A 19,308-nucleotide genomic window follows, 5' to 3' on the forward strand; every position below is an offset into this window, starting at 1 on the left:
AGGCAGGATGGTGACTTGGGCAGGTATTCGTCCAGCAGTGGATTGACTGCCTGATGACGGGAAGTGGCCCTGTACGTACGGTGCGAAACATACAAACGTACCCGTCATGAGAATGAGCAATTTCTACTGGCTCGGCTACCAATCGGCTAATCTTATAAAAGGGACATTTGTGAATGTCTTCAAAATGTTTAGCGTACTTCCCGACATGCAACAAACTTGAAATTTGCCATGTGGGTACTTTCCAGACTGTACACCATGCAAAAATTATAAAAATAGACTTTTGGATATGTTTGGGGGGCAGGGGGGGTGCAATGTATACATTTTGCACGGCAATGAGCTGTGGTCATGTGATCCGCGGGTACAGTGCCATACAAATGTGTTGCAGGTCTAAGGCGTTCTTCGCGCAGCGTTGCTTTATTTGAGTCGTTTACTGCCGTACGCACCCTGAAAGTTGTGTGTGTTTGCGGCAAGCGCATGTATGTGTGTGGGGGTAGCGGTAGTGTAGTGGTTAGCACGCTGTGTGTATGTGTGGGGGAGGGGGGTAGCGGTAGTGTAGTGGTTAGTGCGCTATGTGTGTGGGGGTAGCGGAGGTGTAGTGGTTAGCGCGCTGTCTGTTTCTGTGTGGGGGTAGCGGTAGTGTAATGGTTAGCACGCTGTGTGTATGTGTGGGGGGGGGGGTAGCAGTAGTGTAGTGGTTAGCGCGCTGTGTGTATGTGTGGGGGTAGCGGAGGTGTGGTTAGCGCGCTGTGTATGTGTGTGGGGGTAGTGTAGTGGTTAGCGCGCTATGTGTGTGGGGGTAGCGGTAGTGGTTAGCGCGCTGCGCTACGAACCCGGCGGCCCCAGTTCGATTCCCGCTCACGGCCACCACCGATGACGATTATTTGAACCGGGCCTCCCCTAGGTCGACTCAGCCTCAAACGAGTAGCTGGTGTGGCGTGTGAACATCGCTAGTTTTGAGCATATAAGCCAGGGAACCACGTTGGTATTACAGCACTGAATGTTGCATAGCAGCGCCATCTGTCCTCTGAATGGGGTAGGTGCTATTGCTTTAACTTATTTGTGGCTGTGTTTGCAGTTCGTCACCGCGTCCCGGAACAGAAGTGGGAAGTCGGGAGAGTTTCGTTTCGAGCGCGTTCCAAGACGACACTTGGGTTATTCGTGTTTTGTGTACCGTCCAACGAGATGGGCAACATCGCTTAGCCTAGCTGATGGTTACTGTTGGAAAGTTTAAACCAGGCGTTCAGGTGCAGGGTCGAAAGTAGCAATTTGCTGATTTGGTAAAAGACGTCGACACATCCATTGGTTTGCGGTATTTGTAAGTTCAGCGTATAGGGGAGTGGTCCAGACTGCATGAGTGTTGGCGACCATGGACACTCGGGACCCCACGTATGGGATCGTGCTGCATGTTGATCCTCAAAATAATGAATTAATTTACAAACTAGCGCAGGTTTTTCGAAGCCGAAACATTAACCATTCCATATCGTTAGATGATATTCGACGAATAACATTAGTTCACTTTAGATCACGCGCAGGTGAGTTACTTTACATTGTCAATCTGGTATTACAGCACTATATAATATATAATACTACAGGAGTATTCTGTACAGCCTGTGTTTTTCTCTCGATGCTGATGTCTAAAGATTTAACTTTTGATGGTCACCGTAAACAGCGATTGCGCCCTCTGTCTCTTAAGTGTCGCCACCGTGGCGTTTGTCGCTCGCAACTAAACGTCGGAATATAGCAACTTTTACTGCAAGATAATAATGCTGATTTTAAGGACAATTTGTGCTTTCACTACTGCTGGGGAAATGACGTTAACTTTACGAAAGTCCCCTTAAAAATCTGCCGACTTGATATTCAATTAAAGCAGTTGTCAGCACTGGAAGGGTCCGACCGACCATAATTGGTGTGGTTCAGGACATGACCCCGAGATTAGTTTTGGATAAAAAAAAAATCCGCTTTAAAAATGTTTTATGAAAATGTAGGATTTGCTTGGGGATCATTTTACATTCAATAATTAAACGTTGACGCTCACAAGTGACATCACGCTTAATAGCGAGGCGTATGAAAAAATACTGGACATCTGTGAAAAAGAGCTTTGTAGCTCATCGGATTCCTTCAGTGTAATTCAATATTCTGACGTGTGGCGGCATTCCTTATGACGTCACACTTTAAGGTCACGTGGAATTTCGTGTCGAGGCCACGTTCGATTTTTCGGGTGCATCGGAAACATCCCAAAGTTGTATGCGACAGTGGCTGTTTACGCTCATTGCTGAATATAAACACGGCATTGTAAGTTCACAATGTAAAATACGTGCATGTACGTGACTTGTATATTCGTCACACTGACAAAGTGAACACAGGTAACATTTCAAATGCCATTGCTTTCTAAAAGAGCCTGCATAATTCACATTTGTCTTTGCATCATCAACGGCTCAAATATTAGTTTGTTTAATAGTACTGGAAAGTGCTCTCCGTGTCAACTTCCGACGATGGCAAGATATAAAGGTCGACCGCAGCAGTGGTGCTAAAGCACAAACACCATCAATTTCATTATTTTAAAACGCATAAGCGAACGTTATGGATTAAGGGGAATTGAAAGGGGCAGGGACACATGGGAGAGTGAGCCACATGGCATATGGCCAAAGAGACCGCAGAAGTCGCACCACATTCATCTTCAATACTGTGCTTATAACAGAAGGTAGATATTACTGTGTATGTAATAATTCTTAGGCAATGTTGCCTTTAAAAGAGAATGTTAATTTGACCACAGAAGTGCAAACTTTGTTTTTGATTAATTGATGCTCTTGACGTTACTTTAATTTAATTGCATTCAGTAGGGATATTCCATTTTTTGTTATAAATCCGAATATCCCTCGGAGATATGAAATATTTGGATGATCCAGAATTTTCTCCCCTGCTTGTTTCGAAAGTTTGACGTCGCATCTTGTACTTTCGTACTTTTCCTGCAAAAAAAGTGGTATCGCATAATAAAATGTTCTAAGTTGTCCTTCAAAATCAGCAGTGTTTCCATCTGAACAGACTGCATCAGCTACGTAGTTGGGGCAAACGGTAAAAAACAAAATCAATGTCTCCTTCATATCTATCTCTACAAACATAAAATGGTGTTTCTTACACAGCCCATCAGCCGCAGGCCCTTCTGGGTGTGCATAATTTCAGAGATCGCTCAATGATGCTGAATGGAATTACCAGCGAAACGTTGTACTATTCACATTGTAAATGTGGATTTACTCCAACACACCGGTGGGCTGAAGTAGTACCTAATTGGCGCGTTGTTTACGTGACAAACCTGACCGGCTGTGTCGGGTGGTGGAGGGTTACGACACATTCATACTTACGCGATCTAACCCAAAAACCTTTAATATGAACAAATGTCTTCTGTTTGCCATTCTTCAAAAGACCGCGATTACATGTTGCACGACAGAGGGCTTCTGCAAAACGTGAGAGTTACCCCACTCGAGGAGTACCTGGGCCACCACTTGTCCAGGCGTGAAGCCACAGAGACGCCTCCATCACAATGGAGGATGCCCGCAGAAGTTCACGGCACCTCTGGCCACGCCGCATCAGGACAAGTAAAGTGTCGCCGCAGCACTGTTACTAATTATAACATATCATAGGCCAACACTGCACTATAGTGCATGTTGTGTATTATTAAAGTGTACCCGTGCATGCATTATTAACCATTGTACAAAAATCCATGTACTATTAATTGCACTACTCTCATCGTCAAATGCAATGTGTAAAGACTTGCAGTCATCTGATATTGGTCAATGTAAAAGCAAACCGTAATCTGTAAACCGTAGGGGTGGGGAACGTCCGGCCCGCGGGCCGTATGAGGCCCGCGAAATCATTTGGTGTGGCCCTGCCAAGGCAACCACAGGCGGGACTCGAAATTCAATAAATCTAGGAGCAAACCTGGAAAAGCAGTTGCGAGTAGCAGCAACATCGTCAATACCAGCCAACATCACACGCCTCACCAAAGAGAAGCAGTTCCAGCCATTACAGGGGTGAGCTAATTGAATGTTTGACCAAATATAACAGGCTAATTTTTTAGTTGATAATTTTGTATGGCCCGCGAATGATGTTATAATATCCAAATGGCCCTTGGCAGAAAAAAAGGTTTCCCACCCCTGCGGCGTTAGATGATGAGTATGATTATGGTGCTGTATTGTAAAATGCGTATTGTGTATATTGAACATTGGTGCCTTTTTTTCCCCCCCACAGCAAACAACTCGGGCATCAATTCAATTTGTGTCTGCAACTGCCCTCGACTACATTGATGAAAAAATACAAACTGATGATATCTCAAGAAAAGAAAGGGTTAATTTTCAGAGTGATAAAACAAATATGACGATGACAGTATTTGGGGGGGAACAAAATATAATTTCTGCAACAAAAAGTGTCTTTGCAGCTTTAAAGGATGTTGCTCATCACGAGATTTCTATGGAAGGAATTGATAAGTTAAAAATGTTGACGGTACATAAAGGAGACATTGCAAAAGACAAAAATAGCAAAATAGAAATATTTCAGAGCTGCAAAGAAGCACACCCCGTTGGAATACAATGCAGGGTGGTCCTGCCTGGTGGCCGAATCCTGTCTGTGTTTGAGGGTGATGTTTTGGAACATCACGTTGATGCAATGGTGACAACTGCACCCAATACAAAGTTGAAAGGCAGCAAAGATTATCCAAAAACGGGAGATTCAGACGTACAGAGGCAAATTGATGAAGTGTTTCGCGAGCGTGAATTAGAGGAGGGACATTGTTTCATCACTGGTCCAGGTCACCTGCCTTGTAAAATAATGATTCATGCTGTGGGTCCTCCCTCAAAATATGTATATCCACAAATTGGAATTGAGGAATCCCGTCTTCTAGAAACAATAATTACACTGAGCCTGAGAGAAGCCAATCTACATGGCCTAAACTCAATTGCCATTCCTACAGTGCTTGCTCAGCAATATGGATTTCTTGATGATGCATGTGCTAAAATTATAGTCACTGCCATAGTCAACTTCTGCAAAGATACAAAATATCAGGGTCGCTCTGTCCGTGACGTTAGAGTTGTAGACAAAGAAGGAAAGATTGCAAAAATCATTGCAGACACTTTTCAAACGAAGACTAAATCATTCAAGTCAATGTTGATCTCAGACGCTCTAAATGAAACATTAATGCGATTCACAACCGCAACAGGACAATCGGTCGTTCTTGTTCGTGGTTCACTCGAGGAGGAGCAGGTAAACATGTTTAATTGTCATACGCAATAATATCGTAACAAAGGCACAAAGACTACAGTATTTACCGTTCTGTTTAAACCATTATGGAGTGGTGGCGCACACTACGCTATGAACCTGACGACTCTTGAGTTCAGTTCCCGACCAAAGCTAACAGTGGCGAGTCATCTTAACTGGCGATTCCTCAACACCCCCTTCACCAACCCACACTGACCAGCGTGGTGAAGTATAGTCGAACGGCCCTCATGCCCGACAGTGCATTGACATGGCGCTGGAAATTGCTGTACAATCATATCTATTTAATTTTTTTAAAGATGAGCTTGATTTTAAAATATATTTACTGATACAATTCATCAGCATTAGATATATATGTACAGGTACAGTATATTCTTTAAAAAAAAAACATTTTCAGTAAAAAACACACGTGGCAGATGGTGGACTTATACAGTCCTGATTTGAATGTTGAACTCATGATCCCGAACTACAGTTGAGAAGTTGTATTGCCAATAATTGTACATGTACAGCCCGTGTTTTTTTAATACATGCGAACATGTGCAGCCATGTTAATGCAATTCTGGAAGAAGTTTTCTCCACTGTGCGGGTCGTGGGGGTCATTTTACCATACTTCACCGCACTGGTCATTGGATTTTGCTGCTCTGCCCAACTGTGTTGGTCAATCCAATCAGTATCCACGCTGATTTGGTCATAGGCACTGCCGTTATTCTGATGTAATCCAACACGTGGATGTAGGGTTTGTTATAGGATGTACAGTATAGTGGTTTAACCTGTTACTGTGCAGGACATTAGAACGTGATACTTAATTGAATTTCAAAGAAAAACTGTCTTGAAATGTATAGTAATGTGGTTACGGATCCAGTACTTGAGTATTTATTACAGTAGTTTGTGTCCATATACAGTATCTTACAAATATAGTATGTCGTATACTGTTACCGTATTCGCAAGAGAAATTCTGTACGTAGAAAATGCTCAGTTTCCAAAGAAATGTTGTATTTTAGTCATGCTTACGCACACATTTTTTCCGGTTTTTTTAGACAAACGTCATTGTGAATTCTACAGGCGAAAAGGGAGAGTTGAAACAGGGTGCCGTGTCGAGAGCCTTGTTAAGCAAGGCTGGGCCTGATTTACAAAAACAGGTGACTCAAAAAATAGGAGGAAATTTACTTCAAGAAGGACGTGGTGTAGTTACTGACGGCTGCAACTTGGGATGCACGTTTGTCTTCCACGTGATGGTATACAATGGGGGAATAAATACTGAGGAGCAATTGTGTCGTGCACAAATGGTGAGTAAACATACAACTGTATCCTCTGTATTTGTACATTTGTATCAACATTGATTAAAAAAACCCTTTTTTCATAAGCTACATTTAACAAGTATTTTCACGAGACTGATGTTGGCGTCTTATTGCCAACGTCTTATTCGCAGCCCAAATCGAATAACTAGCTGGGTATTTTAATGGGAAATTGGCCTTGGGCCACTAATATAAAAGCATAAATATACAGAGGGGGGCCCTCTGCACGTGCCAATCGATTTTTCGCCCAGTCAAACGCGTGTTTGTATCACAACGGTCGCCAAACTTGGCATTTAGCCGAGAATATAGAAGGGGGACCCCTCTGTAAATTGACTCTTTAAGCTAAATGGCCCAAGGCCATATTGCCACTGAAATACCCCAACGACAAATTCGTTTTGAACAATGCACCTAAGTGCCTGTGCCAAATTTGGTACCGATTTTGACACTGAAATCTGCATTGGACCAGGGCAAATGTTGGTACTCGTAGAGGGGACACCCCTATGCAGAATTATGCTTTGGGATTTGGGGTCCAAGGTCATTCTATCCATGGATATACTGCATCGATTGATTACATTTGAACAATGCACATTGGTGCATGTGTAGTGTAGCACAAGTCGGAGACGAGGTAGTTGCAGGAGGCACCTTCTTTATTGACACTCTTTAGGTTTAACAGGTTCGTCTCGTTCCTTCTCGATGTCGTACAGCCCAGCCTATACACAGCCCCAACCGCGTTACACTGACGGCGTCGACAGAGACAGCCAACAACTCTCCGGCCGCGCATTTATCGAGTGAAGGCGGCAGCGACAAAGACGGCGAAGACGACAGCGACGATGAGACGAGTCCACTCCCAGAACCGGCAGCTACGAGCTCTCGCTCTCCGCTGCTTTTAATCTACTCGGCGCAACCTGGCTCTGCCCTGGCTGCGCCTCCCTTCTCGAATCTACTAGCGGGTTCAAGAGGCTTCCAGACGGGGTCTCTGTGACCCTTGCCTCAGATCCTCCGCCCGCCCAACGGCGTGTGCGCTAACTGTCCACTGCAGTTGCCGCTGCTGGACAGCAGTCGGCGCTATGTCACTACACATGTGACGAGCACACGTTTTGACACTGAAATCCACGTTAGGTCGTGCAAAATTCGATTAGTATTTGTAGAGGGGTGTCCCCTCTACAGATGTGTGCTTTCAGATTGGTTGGGCAAGACCATTTTACCATTCATATGCCCAGCTACGTATTAAATTTGGGCTGCAACTAAGATGCTTGCCGGAACATAATATTACGGAATACGTGCCAAGTTTGGCACCCGTTTTGACATTGACATCCGTGTTGGGACGGGCAAAATTCTATTGGCGCTTGTCGAGGGGTCCTCCCTCTATAGATGTGTCGTGTAATAGCGCCATCTGTTGTCCAGCAACGGCAACTGCGGTGGACGAGTCGTACACACGCCGGTGACCACTTACGCGGGTGTGTCAGCAGGGCGGAGGAACTTGGGCAAGGGTCACAGAGACCCTGTCTGGAAGTCTCTGGAACCCGCTAGTGGGTACGAGAAGGGAGGCGCGGCCAGGGCAGAGCCAGGCCGCGCTGAGTAGATTAAAAGCAGCAGAGAGCGAGTGCTCGTGGCTGTCGGTTCTGGGAAGTGAACTCGTCTCGTCGTCGCTGTCGTCTTTACCACTTTCATCGCTGCCGTCTTCGCTAGATAATTGTGCGGCCGGATAGTTGTTGGCTGTCTCGGTCGACGCCGTCAGTGTAACACGGTCAGGGTTGTGCCTAGGCTACATATGTATGCTTTGCCACGAGTGGCCCACGATCATCTTATGATGGAAATCCTCAGCTACTGCAATTATGGTTGCGAATAAGATACCAACTTCAACCTCATGGTTTTGTCATAAAACTAATTTAAATATCGGAACTCAAAAATAAAATTAACAAAATGTGATCTACTAGACATTACAATTAAACTCTTCTTATATGTAGCGATGTTGGGGGTGCTACTGGTGGTTCCATTCGCATGTATTTGTGCCCAGAGACCCCTTTTATCTACACGATTCCGAGTGAATAACTTTGGCTGATAGGATGAATTTGCCACAACTTCTTGGTTTCTTTGATCTGTGGATAAGCACAAACAGTACAACTTAAATAGGTTGATCTGGGGCCACGGATAATAAAAAGAATGGCTAACAAGAGGATAACAGTTTAACTGTCATTTCTACAAATGTATAAACATTTTGGTGTTCATTACAACTATTCAACTTTGACTTCTCAAAAACACTGTCTTGGGATCATTTTTTTCTTATACAACTTCTCAAGACTGTAGATGTGCTTCTATTAATGCCTGGCTTATTCATCACTAACAGATTCTCAAGGAGCTGGTTAAAACATCTTTGAGGACGGCACAAGAAAGGCAACAAAAATCTATCTCTTTCCCAGCCCTTGGAGCTGGAACACTGAAGCACCCTGTAAAAATGGTGGCAGCCACAATGATTGAATCTGTTATTGTCCATTTCAAGAACTACCCTAACAGTTGTTTGAAAAATGTTAGGTTTGTACTCTATCCTAAAGATTATGAAACCATCAAAGTAAGTACGACATACGAGAGATGTTTTTTTTAAATTAAATCTTGACTTAAAGCTTTCGTGACTGCAGGAATTCATATTCTTTGGGTCTTTCGGTAAAGTCACGTATATAGGATCAAATAACCTATCTACGTCCAAAGAACCTGTCTACGTGACTTACCAAAGAATATGTTATTTAATTCCTACAGGTTATATACAAATTGACAGCATTAATCTGTCAAAACTTGCATTTGCGAAAGACAGTTACACATATATTAAAATTCAGTGTTATATTAAAAATATACTTTAGTTTGAGTCCTAATTCCTGAATTTGATTATGCTGTGATGTTCAAAGTTGATTAACCTATAATTGTGACATTGTGTACTGTACATGCATTCATGTTTAACTTTCTATAGAGATATGTAACAATCTAACAACTAGCCATGTGGATAAAATACTGCACTGGGCTAATGTTTAATAGTTTTTCATAGAAACATTGTATATTTATATTGTATTTTCATAAGGAATTCCAAAATAATTTCACAATGGAAAAGGACAACATCGAGAATATGCATGGAAATAAATCCTCTCTGTTAACTACACTCGGTAAGTTAAACATTTTGTTAAACTTTTTTTTCACATGATTCCTCAGGTTGATAAGCTTACTGTGGTAGTAGTACTATTTTGTGGCATACTCTTTGGTTCTTTCGGTAAAGTCATGTAGGTATAAAATAAAATAATTCACGACGTTTCGATCGCAACACAAGCGATCGTCCTCAGGCAGAAAAAATAATCCAGCAGTGGAACTGCTGAACCAGCGAGAGAGCTGTTACAACAAGGAGGTTATAGATGTGGCGATGGGCAAGCAAGCGGGGTCTGAGCTGAAAGGAATTCCACCCCTGCACGCAAGCACCTCAGTTGTGTTAATGGGGGATTAGGGAGAGGGGGATTAGGGAGAGGGGGATTAGGGAGAGAGGGATTAGGGAAGGAGATTAGCATGAATGAGCTTCCGTCGCCGTATAAGAGTATCATGCCCGCATATGCGCACAACAGCAGTGTTAATGAGAGATTAGCACCATGAGAGTGCAATCCAAGGATGTGAACATGAGAGTGCAATCCAAAGAGAGAGACAGAGAGTCGGAAATAACAGCTGACATAGGCAGGTACGATGGAAACATCATATTAAGTTAAGACTTTACCTGGTTAATAACGTCCTTCCAATGATTGCTCAGTTTGTACCCATCTTCGCGGTTGAAGTTGTCTGTGTTTATAAATCTGGATGGCTTCATGAACAAATCTCTGAAGGTAGCCGGTAGGTTTGCAGAGTACCTCCGTCTTGGAAAAATCCATTTCGTGTGAGCCCACAGCGTTAAAACAATGATCAGCAACGCCAGAGGTATTGGTCCTACCGTGTTTCAAATCCGACCAGTTGCTACCTTATAGGTCTTGTCGATATAGTTGTTAAACTCTGCTGAGGAGAGCCGTAGTGTTCTTAAGAAGTAATCCAGAACACCTGATAGTTAATCGACTCCAAAAATATATTTTTAAAGAGAGATGGACTTTTGTCTGTACACAGAGAAAAAAAACCCACAGGATGTATACGTGTGGATAACACCCCAAGGGTTCACAAATCTATTTGCTGGATTACCATCTCTTAGCCATCTTACAGTCCATTACTTTTAAGACTTTCACACAAATCTGTACATGATCCACTGAACTTACCTGCAAAACAGTGGATTACCGGTGTGCCACTAATGCACAGTATTACACAAATTCACCCATTGTGTGTATGCCCTGAGTGAATATTTAATATAAATAAATTACACAGTCCTACAACCTTTACCTTATATGTTACCGCTCATTCATTAAAATAAATGGCTAGACTAAACGTAATTTAAATATTACCTCAGATATTTTTTTTGTCATATCAAATCCAAATATAACAATCGCAGTTTTATACATTCAGCAGTTCAACAGCTTTGTGTTTTTTTTTTAATCTTTGGTTTCTCTACAAAAGGAGCTGAGAAGAAGATTGGTTCAAGTCCAGTGACAGTGATACAGATGGCTGGTAATGCCAGTGATGTGGCTCAGGCAAAGGTGAAATTAGAGAATTTGCTTGGAAAAACAGGAGAATCTAACATACAATTTGCAACACCAGGTTGGTAAAAACATGTATTTGTATTGCTCTTTAGTTTTCACTGTACTTGAACATATAACTAAAAACTAAACTAAACTTTATTTTATTTTACCAGATAACGGCCACTGAGCTTTCTAGCTCTTTTCCACAAGCGACCTGCCAACAAATGGTAGCTTAACGAAGTGGCTTGTCACGTGGACATTTATAGCAACCAAATACTCGAAAGTGATACATACACAAGGTGATCCATGTATACGGATTACCTTTAAATTGTGATATTATATACCACAAATACCCTAATACAGTATGTTTTACATTTAAATAAAAAATGTACCAAAAATATATACGAACCATATTTTTTTACAACATAATGCACAGTTAAATATCAACATCAAATATATTGTTAATCTTGTTTTCGATGGATATTGGTATGGATTTATGTACATCAATTCAATGTTTATTAATCTATATTCTGAGGTTTAGTAATTGGGACGAACACTTTCATGTATTTTACAAAAGCCAATTGGAAGTCAAGGTGCTGATAACTTGGCCCGATGGAATATTTCCATTGCTATGATTCCATTGCTATGGATCTAGTGACAACCACAGTATTAATCCATGAGTACAGGATTTATTGAAAATGTGTCCGATTCGTGACATATGTACACGTTATTAATTGTTGACTGTTAATTATGTATTTTTATGTAACGTCTCTCTCATAAAGGTACAATTGTCACACAGCCTGTGATACAAGCAAGTGCAACTGCAATTCAGCAACCTCCTCATTCTGGTGGAGCTACCGGTGGAATGCCCTCCCCAATCGGTGCATTCGGGACAAGCCAGGCACCTTTTTCATCTGGTGGAGCTACCGGTGGAATGTTCTCCCCAAACGGTGAACACAGCGGAAACCATGAACCGTCTTCATTTGGTGGAGCTATCGGTGGAATGCCCTCCCCAATCGGTGCATTCAGGACAAGCCAGGTACCTTTTTCATCTGGTGGAGCTACCGGTGGAATCTTATCCCCAAACAGTGAACACAGCAGAAACCATGAACCGTCTTCATTTGGTGGAGCTATCGGTGGAATGCCCTCCCCAATCGGTGCATTCAGGACAAGCCAGGCACCTTTTTCATTTGGTGGAGCTACCAGTGGAATGCCCTCCCCAATCGGTGAACACAGCGGAAACTATGAACCGTCTTCATTTGGTGGAGCTACCGGTGGAATGCCCTCCCCAATCGGTGAACACAGCGGAAACCATGAACCGTCTTCATTTGGTGGGGCTCGCGGTGCTACGTCCTCCTCAAGAGGTGGCCATATCCTTTATAAATATTGAATATAAAATGTTTTACAATACAGGCATACCTCTTATAGCGCTGCCTCTTACAACACTTTCACCTGAATGCTTAAATATATGCGCGGATCAGCCCATATCTGGATGTAGGTGTGGCGTTGCCCATATATGGGCTTATGCTGAGCCTAAATCGTGGTGCGTATTCTATCGATTGTGCTCATAGTCGATCCGACAGCCACGTTAGAGTATCGATTCATCGAGGGTTAATCACTGCATCAATTCATTTGCGATCTATGGATCGAGTAATCCCATTGGTTAGTGTAGCTTCCTGCGAAACGTTAGGGAGACTAGTTGATGTTACGCCAAGTGCCGACCGAATGCATTTGAGTCCGTAACTTATCGTATTTTAAATGTAACTTTCATTAGAAGTTACAATTTTTATTTACAAAATGCCTTAATACATTTATCATGCGTATAGTATCATTATTAACGCTATTACTGATATCCCAATGAAGCCCTGAAATATTGCATCTCTATTGGAACAATGTTACAGTGACCTCTTGAAGCACTGTTTCGTATAGTGCTCCATTCACCAAGAACGCATCCTGAACGATCTAAGAGGTATGCCAGTATTGTAATCTATAAATGTTACATTTTACAGATGAAAGCAGTCAAAATATTTTAAGGAGTTCTGTTCATCTTGAAAGTCTAAAGGCTGCAATGATAGTGTAAATAATGTAAATCATTGTACTCATTAAAAATATGTGACTGAAATTGAAAATTTAAATAAAACTATAAAATCTAAATTACAGTAATTTTAAAATGTTAAATTGTATTCTTACATTCCAAAATGTAAAGTCTATTTGTATTATTTATTACAGGTCAAGGATTTATGGGTTATGATGAAGAAATAGCAGAAGAAGTAAAAGCATTGTCCCTTAATCCAAAAGATAATAGGGTGTTAGAACATGCTTTGAAACACTCCACTTTAAATATTACATCAATTTCACAGGTACCTTTTTACATGACAAAGTTCATCAAAGTTGTTCCATTGCAACTAATACTGTACCAAATAAATAATGATAATTGTCATAAGTGACATGTGCACTGGTGATTGTGCACAATACTGGATAAAGCAACAACTTGTTTGGTACAATTTATGAGTATTGTATGCCGTACAAAAAAAAATCTATCCACTTCACACAACAATGTACTGGGAAAATGAACTAAAAATGTGATATAAACAATAGTTTGATGATTAAAATACAATTCCTGAGTATGCAAAGTTTTTTTTAAAAAAATGTGACCCCCTGTGATGTAGCAGGGTGGATCAGTGGCGAGAGTGCTGCATTGGCGCTGCTGAGATGGGTTGCGGTTCAGGTGGTAGCATTTAATTAAACTGGGTTCACGAGTATAGTAAGCCGGTGGTCTCAGCCCTTTCACCCATGACTACACAAAAAAATCACCGGGAATGTATTTTCCCTTAATTGGTTGGATTTTATCTCTCAATATTAAATATACGAATGTCTTTGGAGTAGGTGGAGTCGAAAAGTTTGGCCTCGAGTTGTAAATCGGAGATCACTCGAAGAGATCTCAGAAACAGGGTGATGCATTGCTCTCAAGAGCCCCAAATGGATTATAATTCCTATAACAATGCCTAAAAATGAGATAAATGAATTAAAATATGTAAATAATGTTAACTGTGATGAGTTATGGGTACTAGTCATGGATTACCGGTCAGTTGAAGTACTTTTTATAGAGGTGTGCTGTTTAAATTTTGGTGAGAAAGCAAATATCTGAAAAAATATACTGTACACATTAACTTAGTGAGTATGTATACTGTGCTATAGTATAACTACAGTGTTTTTGTTTTACAATATGTCCATGCTATAAATGCACTTATATCAGCACACTTTGATTTTCCAGCATCAATTTTACATCGCAGCTGCACCTTCTGACATTTTCAGTTTTGCAGATTTAGATTTTAATGTAATGTACAATACCTGTACACTATTTAATTATTTTTTTGTGTCTTAATTGTTAAAAGATCCAATTTGATGTGTAATGTATATACTGTTATAATAAATAAATATTAACATATGGCTACGTTATTACATTATAACTCTTTAAATTAATACTATTATCCAATTTGATATTTGCATTTACAAAAAAACCCACACTTTATATGTGGATTTTACATCATATTTATGTATATTTATGTAAAGGTGGTGCCTCTTGACAACAAAGATCTTGAAAACAAATTCGAGGACAGACTTGCTTGGATATCGCAGCGTCATGGGAATCCCGTTAAATGCAGAATCTTGTTCCAAGGCATCAATGAGAATGATAGCAAAAGCGTAGAGAAAAATGGCTTCATGAGAGCACGTCCTGGAATCGACGGTGAGTGTGGACGGTTGGTTGCATTTATGAATGTTAACACAAACAATGCACGTGCTTGTAATGATTGTGAAAGTTATACAAATATACGCTTTGCATATGACTGTGCGTGTATATGAAGACATCTTTAAGTTTAAACACAAAATGCGTGTGTTTATTATTCCCTACTAGGGCACCGATACGGAAGAGGGATTTATTTCTACACGGATGTGCACGCAGCCCTGACGCATGGTGCTGATGGCAGTGCGAGGAAGGCTGAGGTTGTAGTGGTGGCAAGAGTGATGACGGGCAAGCACTGCCTTGGACAGCAAGGCATGCTTGTTCCACCACCTATTCAGCAAGCAGATCCAACACATTTGCATGACAGCACTGTCGATAACCTCAGAAATCCCCAAGTTTTTGTGGTGTTTAACCCTCACCAGGCATATCCCATGTTTTGTGTCACACTGAAGGATAACGCTTGAGAGCTTATTCCAATATGCCTGCTTATTGTCGCTGAACTTTTGCCACAGCATTAGTTGCGATTCATAATCACTCACAATACATATTTACGTATATTGGGTATTGTCATCAACGACGCCCAGATGCAATCGCAAAGATAATAAGCTTCCTATAGTTTAACATATATAATCTGTGCACAGATAATTTGATTTAAAAAAAATACTGTCGCATCTTGTAAGCAGGTTTTTGTGCAGTTTCATTGATATACCCTGGGAAACTATTTTCTAATTCAGTATATTGAAGATCTTAAATAATGTGCACGCATTTACATACAGTAGAGACATTAAATTAACGTGTTTAGACAAGCTGTCGGTAAAAATGTACAGTAGTTAGGTAACATTTAAATTGTACATTAATCACACTTAATTAGTACACGTGTAAAGACGACTTAACACGCTTTCTGGAGATGGTTTCTTTTATTGAAGACACGTTCACTTGAACAGGCGGAGACCCCACTGCAACAGCCATGAGTCTCCCTCGCATCTCCCTTATATACGGTCAGAGGCCACCCCCCATTCCCAAACCTCGCTGGTTCTAGACACTTGCTCTACCAGCAGACTCTACCGTCCTCTTCCGTCACCAGGCCTCGCTCCTATTCTCAATCATTCACGTAGCCACCAGTCCACTCGTACTGCAAGCCGACTCCCCTGTCATTAACCTACCGTGGCCACCAGTCCCTTCGTACTGCAAGCTGACTCCCCTGTCATTACCTCCCGTGGCCACTAGTCCATTCGCACTGTCGGCTGACTCCCCTGTCATTACCTCCCGTGGCCACTAGTCCACTAGTCCACTCACACCGTAGGTTGACTCTACTGTCATGACACATGTATTTCCCCCAATAAATGTATGAGATCAAAGTCCTTTACACGTTTTACCCAGTTCGACATACGTGCACACGTGCAAGTCACACGAACAAATCACAGGTTTATTACCTAAAGGATTACTTTCAAGGAACACTAAATGTTCTCACCCAGAATGCTATCTATGTGAGTTAAACCAGGGCCTATGTGATGGTTTAGTAATTTTAGCTTTTTTCTGGATGCCATAAATTCCGAATATAGTTTCGATTATAAAGCTTTCGTGACTGCAAGGATTCATCTTCTTGGTTCTTTCGGTAAAGTCACGTAGAAGGGGAATAAAATAATAAAATAAGACAATAAAATTCTCACGACGTTTCGGCCACAACACAAGTGGCCTTCTTCAGGTGAAGAGACAGGTCCGGAAGACAGAGCTTGAATGAACGCTGTCATGCATGGACCGCGTCTATTAAGCTGTGTGGGCGGAGTTAAAATATGAATTTGCATGTTACCTGCATCACCTGAGAGGAGGAGGGAGGGGGCTGGGAACACAGGCAGAGAGGAAACAAGAAAAGGGGCAAGTGCAACAGCCAAGGTGCGCTGTTGTGTCCTGAGTTGCCTTATGACTATGCTGTAAACTGGACGACCTACATAATACAATATTATACCTTCCAATCTAAACTACATGGTATAACATCATATCATAGACAAATTCCACCTTTGAATGATACAATGCGTTACTTTACACTACCCTATACTTTAGATTATAAACTATTAGACTTGTGATATTACACTGTCTTATTCTATGAACCCAACTATATACCACACTGATGTATATTCACTATGCAATTACGATGATATATATTGCCTTATGAGTTATGTTAAACATTACAATGTTATACTATTAATTATGATACTACATGTTATAAACCATACCATTGACCGTGTTGTGAGAAGTATTAAGAGGCAGTGCCAGCGAAAGGGCTACGGTCTGAAAGTCACCTTGTAATGTTTAACATAACTCATAAGGCAATATATAGCATCGTAATTGCATAGTGAATATACATCAGTGTGGTATATAGTTGGGTTCATAGAATAGGACAGTGTAATATCACAAGTCTAATAGTTTATCATCTAAAGTATAGGGTAGTGTAAAGTAACGCATTGTATAATTCAAAGGTGGAATTTGTCTATGATATGATGTTATACCATGTAGGTTAGATTGGAAGGTATAATATTGTATTATATAGTAGTCCAGTTTACAGCATAGTCATAAGGGAACTCAGGACACAACAGCGCACCTTGGCTGTTGCACTTGCCCCTTTTCTTGTTTCCTCTCTGCCTTTGTTCCCAGCCAGCTCCCTCCTCCTCTCCGGAGGTGATGCTGGTAACATGCAAATTCATATTTTAACTCCGCCCACACAGCTTCATAGACGCGTTCCATACATGATAGCGTTCATTCAAGCTCTGTCTTCTGGACAGACCTGTCTCTTCACCTTAAGAAGGCCACTTGTGTTGTGGCTGAAACGTCGTGAGAATTTTATTGTCTTATTTTATTATTTTATTCCCATTCTACGTGACTTTACCGAAAGAACCAAGAAGATGATTCCTAATGTAGATTTAGTTAACTTTTTTACTTTTGACTGTTGGGCACTTATTCTACAGAACTATGCTGTATACGGTATATTGTGAACAATTGTGAAATATATTGAATGTGGTTTCACTAAATCGTAGTTTTCCACTCAATCTTTACATTACTTCCCAGTACATTCTCCAAATGTTAATTGGGTAAAACTCTTATCGCAAATGTTTGTTGGTCTACCAAAGTGATAGGGTTTCTCACACTCTACCAAAGTGTAAATGTACACTTTGGTAGAGTGTGAGAAGCCCTAAATGTACACTTTGGTAGAGTGTGAGAAACCCTATCACTTTGGTAGAGTGTGAGAAACCCTATCAGTAGTTGACAGGACATATAACTTAATGTTTGAAAACCGTTTCTGGATTGTTCATGATTACTAGTCATACATGCGTGGCTTCATTGATTAAAATGAATTGTACCACTCGTGTAACATGAATCGTGCATGTAAGGGTAAAAAAACCCAACACACTTGTTAGTAACACTGCCTTGAAAAGAAAAAGTATATACGGTACTGTAATGGGTGACATTTCGTGCAATGGCCATTGTTCAGAGCACAAGGCCAGAGAGGTAGGCTGTAGAGTTTGGCGAGTTAGACTCAACCACTCTCGCCTCTCTCTATGTGCTGTGCAGAAGGTTAATTCCCCAAAACGTTGCCTATTATATACTTTTTTATGCAGTGCTTTTTTTCTTTATGAGTGCTGCTTTTTTATTGTTATACGTGTGCATCCTCGCTAATGCAATACAGAATCACCAAATTTGTTTAATGTAAGAATCAGTTACCTACAAGAGTATATACAACATATGCAAATTATATGCTCCTGTTACATTTGTGGCAATTGAGAGAGCAGACATGGTGGTACCCACCTGCATTGCCAAGTCAGGTTTCAATTCGCTTAAAATCCTCTGCATGTTAACAACTTCTGGCTGATTGCTTAATTGACTAGGCTTGAGCTCTTACTCTAAATGTATACCACTTTTCTTGATTTAAACGTGCTATAAAATTATCGTTAATAATATCACCTCCATCTAACACTCTCAAATACTGTCACATTCAAGTTACAATAGGTTATGGATTTTGAAATCACATTAGCTTGTGCGTACAAGTTTGTTCTTCGAACGGAGTTTAATCAGTGCTCAACATTTTCTTTTTCAATCAGTATGGAATTGTATTGATCGAGCTGTATGAGTTTTTTTTTCCCCAAAGTTGAGGTTTATATAATGAATATAGAAATGTATATAAAATATAATTTTTGTTAAATATATTGCACGCTTCATATATTATTGGTGATTGTGTGATGATGATTACAACCATAATTTGGGAGGTGAAATGCATCGGTTACTGCTCGACTCCTGTATTGTGTGATCTATTAAAACAAAACATTCTGTGATGGGTGCAGTTGTCAGTGTGCTTTACTACAAACCCAACCACTGTAAGGTAATT

General features: G+C 41.0%; 2 protein-coding genes across 6 annotated transcripts in view; one reads left to right on the plus strand and one right to left on the minus strand.

The window, feature by feature from the left end:
* Positions 1 to 19,308, minus strand: part of LOC116938598 (prostaglandin E synthase 3-like) — a 175,319-nt gene that overhangs the window by 128,978 nt on the left and 27,033 nt on the right. The window lies entirely within an intron of this gene.
* LOC116938600 (uncharacterized) lies at positions 701 to 19,255 on the plus strand. 5 transcript variants are annotated; one of them, XM_076058544.1, is made up of 11 exons: positions 701 to 1,033; positions 3,421 to 3,593; positions 4,246 to 5,253; positions 6,303 to 6,551; positions 8,908 to 9,129; positions 9,631 to 9,712; positions 11,124 to 11,264; positions 11,968 to 12,549; positions 13,415 to 13,545; positions 14,759 to 14,933; positions 15,102 to 19,255. In XM_076058544.1, exons 2-11 carry the CDS (start codon positions 3,432 to 3,434, stop codon positions 15,392 to 15,394), a joined length of 3,045 nt encoding a protein of 1,014 aa, XP_075914659.1. In that variant the 5' UTR covers positions 701 to 1,033; positions 3,421 to 3,431; the 3' UTR covers positions 15,395 to 19,255. The 5 variants fall into 5 exon arrangements, with proteins under 5 accessions (XP_075914659.1, XP_075914665.1, XP_075914650.1 ...); XM_076058550.1 differs by having other exon boundaries at positions 3,446 to 3,593; XM_076058535.1 differs by lacking the exon at positions 701 to 1,033 and adding an exon at positions 1,040 to 1,532.

This window comes from Petromyzon marinus, chromosome 4 (assembly GCF_048934315.1).
Source record: "Petromyzon marinus isolate PM22_M1 ecotype Great Lakes invasive population chromosome 4, UKy_Petmar_22M1.pri1.0, whole genome shotgun sequence".
Classification (NCBI taxonomy): domain Eukaryota; kingdom Metazoa; phylum Chordata; class Hyperoartia; order Petromyzontiformes; family Petromyzontidae; genus Petromyzon; species Petromyzon marinus.